Source organism: Copadichromis virginalis, linkage group LG10, assembly GCF_057382275.1.
Source record: "Copadichromis virginalis isolate Kocher_CV1m ecotype Utaka linkage group LG10, C_Virginalis_male_GT1.1, whole genome shotgun sequence".
In the NCBI taxonomy this organism is placed as follows: domain Eukaryota; kingdom Metazoa; phylum Chordata; class Actinopteri; order Cichliformes; family Cichlidae; genus Copadichromis; species Copadichromis virginalis.
The window spans coordinates 15,312,248-15,324,916 of NC_140627.1; the positions used below are offsets into that span (position 1 = coordinate 15,312,248).

General features: G+C 39.1%; 1 protein-coding gene across 1 annotated transcript; it reads left to right on the forward strand.

The window, feature by feature from the left end:
* The first annotated feature begins 7,109 nt into the window (after positions 1-7,109).
* LOC146700088 (organic solute transporter subunit alpha-like) lies at positions 7,110-11,683 on the forward strand. The gene is made up of 8 exons (XM_085471379.1): positions 7,110-7,188; positions 7,287-7,438; positions 7,627-7,700; positions 8,967-9,125; positions 9,279-9,390; positions 9,506-9,652; positions 10,679-10,784; positions 10,891-11,683. Exons 1-8 carry the CDS (start codon positions 7,116-7,118, stop codon positions 11,043-11,045), a joined length of 978 nt encoding a protein of 325 aa, XP_085327505.1. The 5' UTR covers positions 7,110-7,115; the 3' UTR covers positions 11,046-11,683.
* The last annotated feature ends 986 nt before the right edge of the window (positions 11,684-12,669 follow it).

Genomic DNA, 12,669 nt, shown 5'->3' on the forward strand with positions numbered 1-12,669 from the left:
AAATGTTCCCTTGACTGAGGAACAACTCTGCAGATGACTGAACTTGTGGACCTTAAGTGCTTACAAGATGTTAGTCATGACCAGTTAAGCTTTAACTGGATTCCAGTGAAGTCTATGTGATGAAACTTAGAATTTAATAGCTTTGCATTGAAATCTATACCAGAGCAGTGCCTTTATATGGGGGGGCTGTCATATTTGTACCAGAAATATGAACAAAAAAAAAAAAAAAAGACTTAGTGATCATTTTGCTGTTAGCTTATCTGTCGATAAATATATGTATCTTGACAAAATCCTCCAAGTACTCACATGTGACACCGTTGTTATCTCAGTTACACTGGCTTCCTGTTGAATTTACAGTCAATTTTAAGATCCTGGTCTTGACTTACAGAGCTGTGCATGGACTGGCACCAGCCTACATCTTTGATCTGCTACAGCCCTATGTCCCCAGCAGGTCCCTGAGGTCATCTGATCAGGGCTTACTTGCTATAAAACAGACTAAGAGGAGAAATAAGGGTGACAGAGCTTTTGCCACTGTGGCCCTGAGACTGTGGAACTCTCTCGCCCAAACATTAGGAACTGTGGACTCGGTAGCTGTTTTTAAAAAACAACTCAAAACTCACCTTTTTAAAACTGCTTTTGGTTAATTTTTTGCCTGTTTTATTTTGTCTTTTTTAAATCTTCTTATGACTTGTAATCTTATGTGCAGCACTTTCTGATTCTGTCTTGAAAGGTGCTATATAAATAACAATTTTATTTTTTATTTATTTTACTTAAATTCTCGGATGAATTCTAATCTCAGTGACCTTGACCATTAAGGTCAGAGGTCAAGTTTTCTAAAAATCTTGTGAATGCGATAACTTGTGAACAAGGTAACGTAAGATTTCGAAACTCAAGCCATAGGTCAGGGGCGTCCAACTCCAGGCCTCAAGGGCCGGTGTCCAGCAGATTTTAGATGTGTTATTGATCCAACACAGCTGACTTAAATGGCTAAATGACCTCCTCAACATGTCCTGAATTTCTCCAGAGGCCTGGTAATTAACTAATCATTTGATTCAGGTGTGTTGACCCAGGGTGATATTTGCAGGGCACCAGCCCTTGAGGCCTGGAGTTGGACACCCCTGCCATAGGTACATCTACTAGGAGGCTGAGTGGTACTGCCCACTGCCACCAGTTTTTTAAGACTCTGCATTAGCATGTTGGCCAAGGCCGTGTTTTTTAAAGCCAGAAGTGAGCATACTTGGATGAAAGTTATCAATTAATGCTAGCAATCTACAAGCACAGAAACCAGCAATTCAATGCTTGATAGTACCCCTTACTACGAGTATAATGTAAAAAATACCTTTCTACCTGTTTTTTTTTTTCTTTGCTGGAAAACAGCTCGTAGACCACGAAGAGTTGAGAAACCAAATTTGGCAAACAGACACATCTTAGGCCTCTGAAGGTTTCATCAAAATCAGACATCATGACATTCACGATGACCTGAGGTTAACCTTTATGCATTTACAGGACCATATAAGAAAAGACTAAATGAAAAGTGTGACACATAATACGTATCTAAATCTCTACAAAGTCCTATAAATAATTTAATAACAAATGCGCTTTAAATAGTTACGCTCTGACATCAACTTGCCTCTGTGCTTGCCAAAAAGGGTTTCTCCACCATGTACTAAGACAAGTTACGCTTGCACAGCTCAGTGGCAAGCAAACCAATTTAAAACTTTCATGTAATGTGTTTTTTCTGAACATTTTATATTTGATATTCTGTTTCTCACCATAAAAATTACAGACTGTTCGGGTTTTTTTTTATAACTGAACAACCTTACAACTTCAGCAGGGAATGAAGTAATCATTTACCCCACTGTAAGCTGTGAACAGTTCTAAGGTTTTCTACACAGGTAGTGTGGCCAGTTCCCTTCTGCTTTCTCACCTTCCACAAACTATCACTTAATGCCCCTCCGGTGGTCCTCCTTGGGCTCTCGGACTCTGGGGCCTCTGGATGTCTGGAGCCTGGATCTCCTCCATGCCTGCTTCATGCCCTGGGGGACAGGGCTATGGCTCTCTACACCCTCTAGCAGACCATTACATGGGGAAACCTTTTGAATACAAGCGCGCTGATCCACACAGGTGTGCACACGGGTGTTCAGTGTTCATAGACATAAACTACACCTTTATTGGCTGCTATTTCCAAGCACATTGTGCGCTGTAGGTCCTGCTTGCTACACAACAACATTCAATATTTAGTATTTACTGCTGTTTACACTTAGCTAGATTAACGTGATGCTGTTGTGTTTAGTATGTTGCTCTGTTTTTTTTGCTTGTTTTCTCTTCTTTTTCTCTCAACAGGTGATCCAGGAGGTTTTTCTTTCTGGTCTTTCTCTTTTTAAGTGCCCTTTCTCACTGTCCCTCTTCCCTTCTGTTTTTCTTTTCCTTCATCTTTCTTTCTCCCTTTCCTATCCCTCAGTCATGTCTGTCCCGTCTGTAACAACTGAAAATAAAATAAAATAAATAATAACAACAAAGGTTGATCAAATGGACCAATACGGCAAGGTCGTGATGATCCATTTGGCAAAGTAAATCCATTGGGTATCCTTGTTGGTCTTCAGACAACAATTCTGACGGCTAAAGAACCAAATGGGACAGGCAAAAAAAAACAACTATCACTTAATGCTCCAAAATATCAACTAAACTCAATAAAGAGTCCAAAACAAATGTATGTAGATTCACAATTACAATACCAATCACAGACCAACAAACACAGCATAAGCTTGTCAAAAATCCACCAGTCTCAATCAGTATGGCACTTTTAAATGTCCGCTCTCTGTTGAACAAGTCTTTTATTATTAATGATTTAATTTTAAATAATAAACTTGACTGTTTATTTTTAACTGAAACATGGCTGGGTTTGGATGCACCAGTTGTTCCCACCAAATTTTAATTTCTCTTTTTCTATTAGAAGTGGTAAGAGAGGTGGTGGGACTGCATCTTTAGCCAACAACACACTCACCACCAAACAAATTTTATTTGATCATTTTACCACTTTTGAATTCCATGCTATTGTTTTCAGCAACCCTCCAGTTTTATCTGTCACAATTTATAGACCACCTAAAGACAGCGCTGCTTTTATCAAGGAATTCTCAGAATTTTTAACAAACATACATTCAAAATATAATATGATCATTTTAACCGGTGATTTTAACCTGCACATAGATAATCCTTCTGACCCTGCATCAAAAGAATTCTTAAACATTCTTCACTGTTTGGATTTTACCCAGCACGTCACGCAGCCGACTCACAACAGAGGACACACTCTGGACCTGGTCATCACCCATGGGCTGTCCACCAGCGTGTCCTCTGTTGTTGACTTGGCTGTCTCTGACCACTACTGTGTGTTTTTTAACATCACCGGTTTTATTCAGCGGGAGACCTCGGTGCAAACTGTGAGGAGGCGCTATCTAACCACTGAAGTGGCTGCAAATTTTACCAGGGTTTTAGACGAATGCCCCCCTGTGATTTTACCTGCACCCTGCAATTTGATTTTTAATCATTTTAACAGCAAACTGAAGAAAAGCCTTGACTCCGTTGCTCCACTCACCACCAAAAAGATTAACGTAAAACACGTATCACCCTGGAGAAACGAAGAAGTCAAAAAACTCAAAAGAAATTGCAGGGCAGCAGAAAGGAGATGGAGGAAAAATAAAAATACTATCAACCATCAAATATTTTGCGAGCAACTTAAAATGTACAATAATACATTAAGGAATTCAAGAAATTCATACTTCGCCAAAATAACCAACAATAACAAAAATAATCCCAAGGTCCTCTTTTCCACCATAGATCATTTATTTAACCCTGATTTTAACAGCAAAGAACCCCCACAGACTCACTCTGTGAGCAGTTTGCAGACCCCTTCAGGGGAAAAGTCAGCGCCATCAGATCTGATATTTTATCTAATCGCGATATGATTTTAAACACATCTGAGGGCTCGATTGTACCTGAGGAGACACTGGACAGCTTTGTCTTGGTTAATGCTGAGAACCTTAAGAAAGTTTTCTCCACAGTGAGACCCACCACATGTCTTGTAGATCCAATCCCTTCTTCACTCCTTAAAACACTTTATGGATTTTTTGAAGCTGAGCTTTTATACATGATGAATTGCTCTCTTCAGTCGAGCGTCTTCCCTGTTGCCTTTAAAACGGCGGTGGTGAGGCCCCTTCTGAAGAAGAGCAATTTGGATTGTAATGATTTTAATAACTACAGACCTGTATCCAACTTACCATTTTTAAGTAAAATCTTAGAAAAACTTGTTTTTACTCAGATTAATGATTTTTTTTTTTTTTTTTTTTTTTTTTTTTTTTTTTTTAAATGACATCAGAAACAGCAGTATGCGACATTACGTGATGGCAGAGCTTCAGTTCATCCTTTGTCATTTTTTTTTTTTTTTTTTTTTTTTTAATAAATAGGACAGGGGGAATGAATGAGAGAGAGAGGGGGAGAGAAAGAAAGAAAACCAAAGGGGAGAAGAGACGGTGAGAAGGGGGGGGGAAGAGAGACAAAAAAAAAAAAAAACTCCTGGGTCACCTGTATGGAGAAAAAAAACAAACAAACAAACAAACAAACAAAAACAAACAGAGGAGACAGCAAACAACAAAGAGCAACATAATAATAGAGAAAACAAAGCACCATCACAATAAACTAGCTAGTCATAGATATCAGTATTTACTAAGTAATAAACGATATTGTGCAGCACGCAAGATAGACAGCGCACAGTGTGCTTTGAGGCAGCAGCCAAGAAAGCTTTAGTCCGCGTCTGTGAATACCCATGTGTGCATACCTGTGTGGATCAGCATGCTTGCATTCCAAAGGTTTCTCCATGTAATGATCTGCTAGGGAGTGTGGGGGGGCCACAGCCCCGTCCTCCAGGGTGTGAAGATTAATGATTTTTTGAATGATAGACAGATCCTGGAGATATTCCAGTCTGGATTTAGGGTGAACCACAGCACAGAGACGGCTCTCCTAAAGGTTTTAAATGATCTTAGATGTAACTGGGACTCCCAAAAGCTCTCAGTCCTGGTGCTACTGGATCTAAGCGCAGCCTTTGATACAGTAGACCACGCTATTCTTTTAAACAGACTGAAACACATGGTGGGCCTCTCTGGTGCTGTACACAACTGGTTCACTTCATATCTCTCAGACAGAACTTTTATGGTGAGTATGGATACATGCTCCTCTAAGATCCATGAAATGACATGTGGTGTGCCTCAAGGGTCGGTTCTAGGCCCTGTACTTTTTAATTTGTATATGCTCCCTCTCGGCAGTGTCATCAAGAGGCATGGAGTGAACTTCCACAGTTACGCTGATGACACGCAGCTGTACATCTCCGTGTCTCCTGATGACACCAGACCAATGGATGCCCTTTTTAACTGTATTTTAGATATAAGATCTTGGATGTCAGAAAACTTTTTACAGCTTAACCAGGACAAAACTGAAGTTTTAATCGTCGGTCCTGAGGCTCAGAGAGAGAAACTCTTGTCTAAATTAGAGGCATTTTCACTATGTCCTTCGCTACAAGTGAAAAACCTGGGTGTTATTTTTGACTCTGAGCTTGGTTTTATCCCACATATTAAACATGTAACCAAAATTGGATTTTATCATCTAAAAAATATAGCCAGAGTCCGCCCTATTCTCTCTCGGGCAAACACGGAGATGCTGATGCATGCTTTTATTACCAGTCGCATTGATTACTGTAAGACCCACCTTTTTAATTTAGCTTTTACTTAACATTTATTTATTTTATGCTTATTTATTCTATCCTGTTATTCTATTATTAATTTAGGCTTTACCTAATATTTATTGATTTTATTCTTATTCATTTTTTAATCTTCTTACTCTATTTATATTTATATTGTATCCCGTTCTTATTTATTTTACCCTGTATATATCCTATTGTGTCATATCTTCAGTGTTTCCTCAGAGGGCGCTCTCTGCACCGGGGCTGTGATTGACCATGGCTGCTGGGGCTCTGGGGGTCCTCTCAGCCTGGCTGGGGGGCTTCTTTGCCTCCCTCCTGCTGTGTGCCCAGCCTGGAGGTCTGTGACCGGCTCCCGGTGCAGACGGCTCCCTGTTATAGTGTTTCCTCACTTGGCTCATGCGTACCCAGCCCAATTTTACTCTTTAAGTGTGCATGTGTGTATTCGAGATGAATCAAGATTGTGAGCATCATTTTTTTCCTTCTTGCAAAAGAAATATGATGACATGGTGAAAAAAAACTAGACAATTATTAGCCAGAGACAGTTGAGCGACCACAGTGCCATTCACCTCTCTGTAACAGAATAACAGATAAAGTTTAATAGTCTCACCACTCAACATTTGAACCCTCTGGAATTTTTCTAGGTAATAGATTTGAAAAGCCTATGTAGGATTTTCAACTTTAAACGTTTCTCATTAGTTTTTCTCTGCTCCCATTCATGCCGTACTGGCTTTCTTTAGTAGTATTATATATAGTACTGTGGAAAAGGTTAAAAAAGAATCACTTTGCATTTTGGAGCACTGGATAGAAGCTCAGATAAAATGTTCCTATGGCTTCATAGATTTCTGCGTAACATACCTGACCATAGCTGAGCCTAAACTTTCAAACCAGAAAGCCAAACTGAGACTGAAGTAATGAAAGCTAACCTTTAAAGCAATAGTTTAACGTCGAAATACTGTAAATTAGCCGAGAATCAAAAACTATAGCTCACAGCTCATGTTATGCACTGAGAAGGAAATAACACACCCTGCCAAAGTTCACTTTTCCTGACGCACAATGAATCTTAGCCTTTCACTAAAACTCTGACCTTTGTGTTTTTTAATTACAGTCACTTAAACCTGTGAATAAATGCATCACCAGTTGCTCATGCGTTCTCATAAAGTTGCCTGCCACTTCTTATCCCACCTTCACTTCTTCAGAATCCCTTAAGTGCTAGGTACTCAGCTCTGTGTTGAAGACTCTGGAATGTAAAGGGGAAGCAGGTTTTACTTTTATGACTGCAACACTATTTATATTTTTTTAATTTTACTCTTGTTAATATTTGTTAGTCTATTTTTAGTCTATTTTTTAAGACAAGCGTCTGCCTACCATGGAAGCTCTAAATGGAACCATTGATCCAGCTTGTCTGAAGGGTCGACCGCTGGCTATTGACATGCTCAACCGTAAGTTATACACACTACTATATTCATTTAGATTTTAACCTGAAGAAAGTCTGATTCATGCTGTTTCTATGTGTCTCCTATTGTTCTTTTTTAATCAGAGCTAGATACATTTGGCTATTGCCTGTACTTCATGCTCACCTTGATGTCCTGTGTCTCCCTGCTTGTGTACCTGGAACAGTGTGCCTATATTTACAAAAAACTACCCTACCCCAAGAAGACCTTGGTCATTTGGGTAAACGGTGCAGCACCAGTGAGTATTCAGGCCTGCTTAAGTTTTATAACATGCCACTGATTGTAAAACAAATATGATTGCAACCATTAACAAGTTTCAACAACTTGTTAATGGAGAAAGTAAGCCACAGTACATTAACAGACGTCTTCAAACGTTATAAGCGTTGCAGCTGCATGTTTTTAAACACAACAATTTTACCGTTTCAGGTCATTTCCACCATGTCATGCTTAGCTATGTGGATCCCGAGGGCATTTATGATTACAGACCTGACATCTAACAGGTGAGTTTTCCTTTAACTACACTTGCAAAACATTTCCCAGTGTAGTCAGTGTTTTTGTTTTTTTTTTTTTTTTTTTTTTTGTTACAGTTTAACAGTTTAATGAATTATTACACATGATGGGTCAAAACTCACACTTTGCACAAAATAACAGAGAAAAAGAAAACGCCATTGAGCCATTTGATCCACTCTGAAATGGCACCAACAGATAAATATGAAAAATTGAACATTTTAAAACACTTTTTTCAAGCATTAGTTCAACAAAAGTATCTGCTGATCTAATGTGATCCTTGGGAAAAGTAAGTAAACTCTTTACTGGAAACTTGTTGATAGTGTTTGGCATAATTAGTCTCCATCAGACTTTTTCTTCCATGGAAGTTAGATTGAAATCTGAGCAGCGACTTGGCTTTCCCACTTGCTTTCTTTTGGGGTTTTTAATCTGTTCCCTAGTCGATGTATTAGTGTGCAAAGATTTTTATCCTGTTGAAAGACCAGCTTTTAGTTTAAATTTCAGATTGCCTCACATTAGCTTGAAAGAATCTTTGATTTAATGCAGAATTTATAAATGCATTAAAAACAGCCAGCTGTCCTGTCCCTGAGGCAACAGGACAAATCCAGACCAGATGAACATGCAGCACCATACGTCACATTTCTGATGTGAGCCTGCTCTTGAGAAACAGCCATTAGCCTAATCCTTTTTTGTTTGTTTGTTTTACTGTGGCTGAGTTATTACTTATTTCAAAAGGGCTTGGTGGTTGCATTTATGCTAATTGAAAAAACGTAGCTAATGTTTGTTTGGGACATTAAAAGCTTGGCCTCCCATGCAGGTCAGATTTCTTCAATTTCTGGATTTGGATGCATGGAACTTTTGGATACTTTGCATTAACCTGGCATCAACATATATATCTATATCTATATTTACCATCATGCAAGTTGTTTCTAATGCTTACTTTGGTGAGGCATTCTGTACAAAAACAGTCAGCAGATGCCAACATCTGAACAGGGACTCAAACCACCAACTTGCAGCTTATAAGCTGGTGGCTCTAACAGCTGGTCTTTGTCTCAGTCAAGTTGTCCACTGTGAATTTTTAGCTGCCTGCACAAACATAGCAGGTTAGATCAGGCACACATTTCACACTACTATAAATACATTTTTGAATTTTTCTACCTGTGATGGTTACGTTCATTTGATATTTTATGAGATTTGCATAATTAACAATACATAACAGCACATCTTAGACGTGTGTTGAGTTACCTCTTTCCTTACAGTTATTTTGCAGTTGTGATTTACAAGATCTTGCTTCTGTTGATTGAGGAGTTGGGTGGCAGCAATGCCTTTTTGGAGAAGTTCTCTGGTAAACCCTTTTGGATCAGCACAGGACCCTGCTGCTGCTGTTGTCCATGTTTACCCGACGTCCCCATGTCAAGGTAAAGAGAGTCTGCATATCACTGCGCTGGCTCTAGCTCAAGCCTGTGTCAGATTTCCATATCATATATTCTGTCATTCTGCATTGACTGCACATTACCTTATCATGGTACACATGTGTAATGTTAGTCTGTCTCTGGACTGGGTTTGTTCAGGCGAATGTTATTCCTGCTGAAGTTAGGCTCTCTTCAGTATGCAATCCTGAAAACGGTGTTCACTGTCCTGTCTATAGTACTGTGGACCAATGGCAACTATGATCCTACTAATGTAAGTATTTGAAATGGTTCTCTACATATCTGAGTGGACTAAAATAGATGTGCGTTAAATTAAAACATATTTCTATAAGATTCATATAAATGTGTGTGTGTTTCTTTTTTTTCAGCTAGGAATCTATGGTATAACCCTTTGGATTAGCCTATTTGTTGGTGTTCTAACCATCATCTCCCTTTGGCCTGTTGCCATTGTCTTCATGAACATGAACCGCTATCTACGCCCACTCAGGATTATACCAAAGTATGCAATGTACCAAGTGAGTCAACAGCTGTAATACCAGATGCTAAGGTGCTTCACATGTGTTGGGGGTAACTCCTGAAGCTGACTTAACACAGCTAATTTTCTTGTGATGAGTTAATCCGCTCAATTTGTGAAGAGAAATCAAAAGGTAATTTCCTCTATCAGAGAACAGGGATACCATGCCAGCATGGATGCTTTTGACATTGTGAAAACTCAGATAGGCTGAAAATGTGAAAACATAGAAAACCCATAAGTGACCAACAAATTTGACTGAACTCCAGAGACCAGCACTACAAAGCGGGAGTTTGTCTTATTCGGATAACTTCAGAGTTAATCCTCGATTTTCCGTACTCCAAAGGTGGTTCACTTCTTACCTGTGTATATCACCTCAACCTCGTGAACCTAAAAGGCTTCAGAGCAGCTTAGGTCCTAGATTAGCTATCAACAGGTATGAAATCACTGCCTGATGACCAATCCATTCTCCAGAAAATGGTGTAACAGCTCCCTAAACGTCCCTTGAACTCATAACCAGCGTTGCGTGACTAATTATCCTGAATGCTGATGTAGGGTTCGGTGAACAGTTACACTGGGGATGCTGAACTTGCTTCATAGTACGGGGCTCTGGTGTTTTTTGGGTAGATCATACACCACTACTGCAGTTAATTAACTAGTAATAATTTCTCAAATCTGGCTCTCTCCCATGTGTGTCATTGGATCTATCGCCCTCTGCTTTCCACTCTTTCCCTTACAGTCGTGGCAGACGGCTGCCTCTCCCTGACTTTGGTTCAGACGTTTCTCCCTGTAAAACTGAACTGAACTTAGTATTTTGCAAATGCCAAAGCCAATAATGCAATACCAACAGCCATGACCTAAATCGTATATTTAAAGAAAATGACTGGAACATGCACCAAGATTTAATGGAGTTATCCTTTGCCTGTGCTTCACCAGCCTGTCCACCAACTTTCAGTGAAAATCAGCCTAGTAGACATGCTACACAATCAGCATGACCACTGTGTAAATGTTACATTGTTTTTATCCTTAGTTAACACTTGTGTTGAGCCAGCTGCAGACATCGATCGTTAACATCGTGGCCTTGTACGGAAACATCGCCTGTGCTCCTCCATTAAGTTCTCAAGCCCGTGGAACCAGTAAGAAACATTTCTAAACGCCTTTCAGATATGCACAATTGATGTGAAATGAAACTACCCAACACTGATTTATTGTTGTTTTTGTGTGTGTGTGTGTGTCCCGCAGTGCTTAATCAGCAGATACTGATCATGGAGATGTTCATCATCACCCTGGTCAATCGGTTTTTGTACCGCCGCACATATGAGGCAGTTGAGACACATGACAGTGAAGAGAACACCACAGCGCTGCCAGAGGCTACTCTCATGGAGCATGATGTCTAAAAAAGGACAGTGAATCACTGTGTATCACTGCTCTTTAACTATGTAAATGATTATGTAAGTTAAGAGATCATAAAGTAGTCTAACATTTTACGTCATTTAAGGAAAGGAGAGAGAAATGCCTCCGTTTTACTGGATTCATAAGCACCCTTTGCATTGCTTTCAGCCCTGTCTTTGACATATATCCATGGAAAAAGTACAATCTCTTTCTGAGTTCTGATGTTTATGCATGATAATAGATAGATAGATTCTGGGTACTGAAAGTTTTAAGTTATGCTGACAGAAATACCAACAAGGAAAATCTCTTAATTTGACTGACTTACATTACTTATAGTAGAATTGTTGTTTCTTGCAGATGATTAGATGTAAACAGTGCTGTGCAGGACATTTTCTTGGCCATTAGATGCACCTCATATCGCATTTATGATAAAGAAATGTCAGTAGTATCAATCTTCTCTTGTCATCAGTCTCTGCAAACATGTATGCAGTGTATCTTTGTATGCAGTTTCTTTTTTAAAGAAGTTTTACCATTTTTTTAGACAATACTGGAGCTTTTTGTCACACTGGGGCAAATGCACAGGGTGGGAGTTTTACATTGGCCTCGAGAGAAGTGAATAAAAACAACTTTTTCATTTTGTTAACTAATGTTTGCGTGTGTTTGATGTGTACAGTGACATATGTTTTTGTTTATTTTCCCCCTTTAGCTTAACAAAGGAGATAAATGCTGAAGCATTACTCAGTTCATTTCTGCATTTCTGTCTGCGTAGACCTAAACTGAGGACTTAAGGCAGAAAATAGAGACTTTAATGAAACTGTCTTTGAAAAGAGGTACTTGTGAGCAAAACAGATGTCACACCATCTCTATTTAAGTGACATTTTCACGACGATGACAATTTTTCAAACACTGCATTTAAGATACTTCCCTTTGAGTGAGTGAGCCTGAGTGAATATATCTTTAAGCGTCCCACTGAATCTTAACACAGCTCAGAATAGCCAGATTTTTTCAAAGAAGGCTGACCCACTTACACAGACTTATCCGGGCCAGAGAATGCATGTGGATGAGACAGCAGCTTTATTTTCAGACTTGCTGCTGTACGTTCTACTGCTGTTTCTCGAGCAGCCACAAGGAGCCGCCCTAGTTCTGCCCGCCCAAACTAAATTCATTAACCCGGTGATAATTAAAACATAACAAGTTCCCCCTCATAAATATACATCATTTGCAAATTAGAAAAGGCATGCAGGTCTATATAACTCAGGGCCATCACACAGATTTAAATGTTGAATTAGCAGTTGCTTCACAGAGTTTAATGCCCCCCTTTTTCTCGCTATCTCAAAAATCTGGTGGTGACTCTGTCAAGACGCTCAAAAGGTCATACCAACAAGCCCGAGTTTTCAGTGGGATTTTAAAAAACTTAAAAAATTAGCCACCACTAAAAAATATGAATAAAATAAAAAAGGATTACAGTTGGTTCAATGTTTTCTAAAAGGTGTTACAAATATGCTTTTTGAACACATATCCAACACATTAGATGAAAAGAAAAAGAAAGGCAAATAATATGCTAATTATATTCTAAGATTATTGCTCTTTATTATTATTAATAGACGTCAATTTCTATTCATAAATCAC

Bases quoted from the DNA above. Each gene is read 5' to 3' on its own strand.
- LOC146700088 (XM_085471379.1), top strand. From the start codon at position 7,116: ATGGAAGCTCTAAATGGAACCATTGATCCAGCTTGTCTGAAGGGTCGA. The intron at 9,126-9,278 runs GTAAAGAGAGTC...GGGTTTGTTCAG, and splicing joins CCCGACGTCCCCATGTCAAG to GCGAATGTTATTCCTGCTGA. The intron at 9,653-10,678 runs GTGAGTCAACAG...TTTTATCCTTAG, and splicing joins CAAAGTATGCAATGTACCAA to TTAACACTTGTGTTGAGCCA.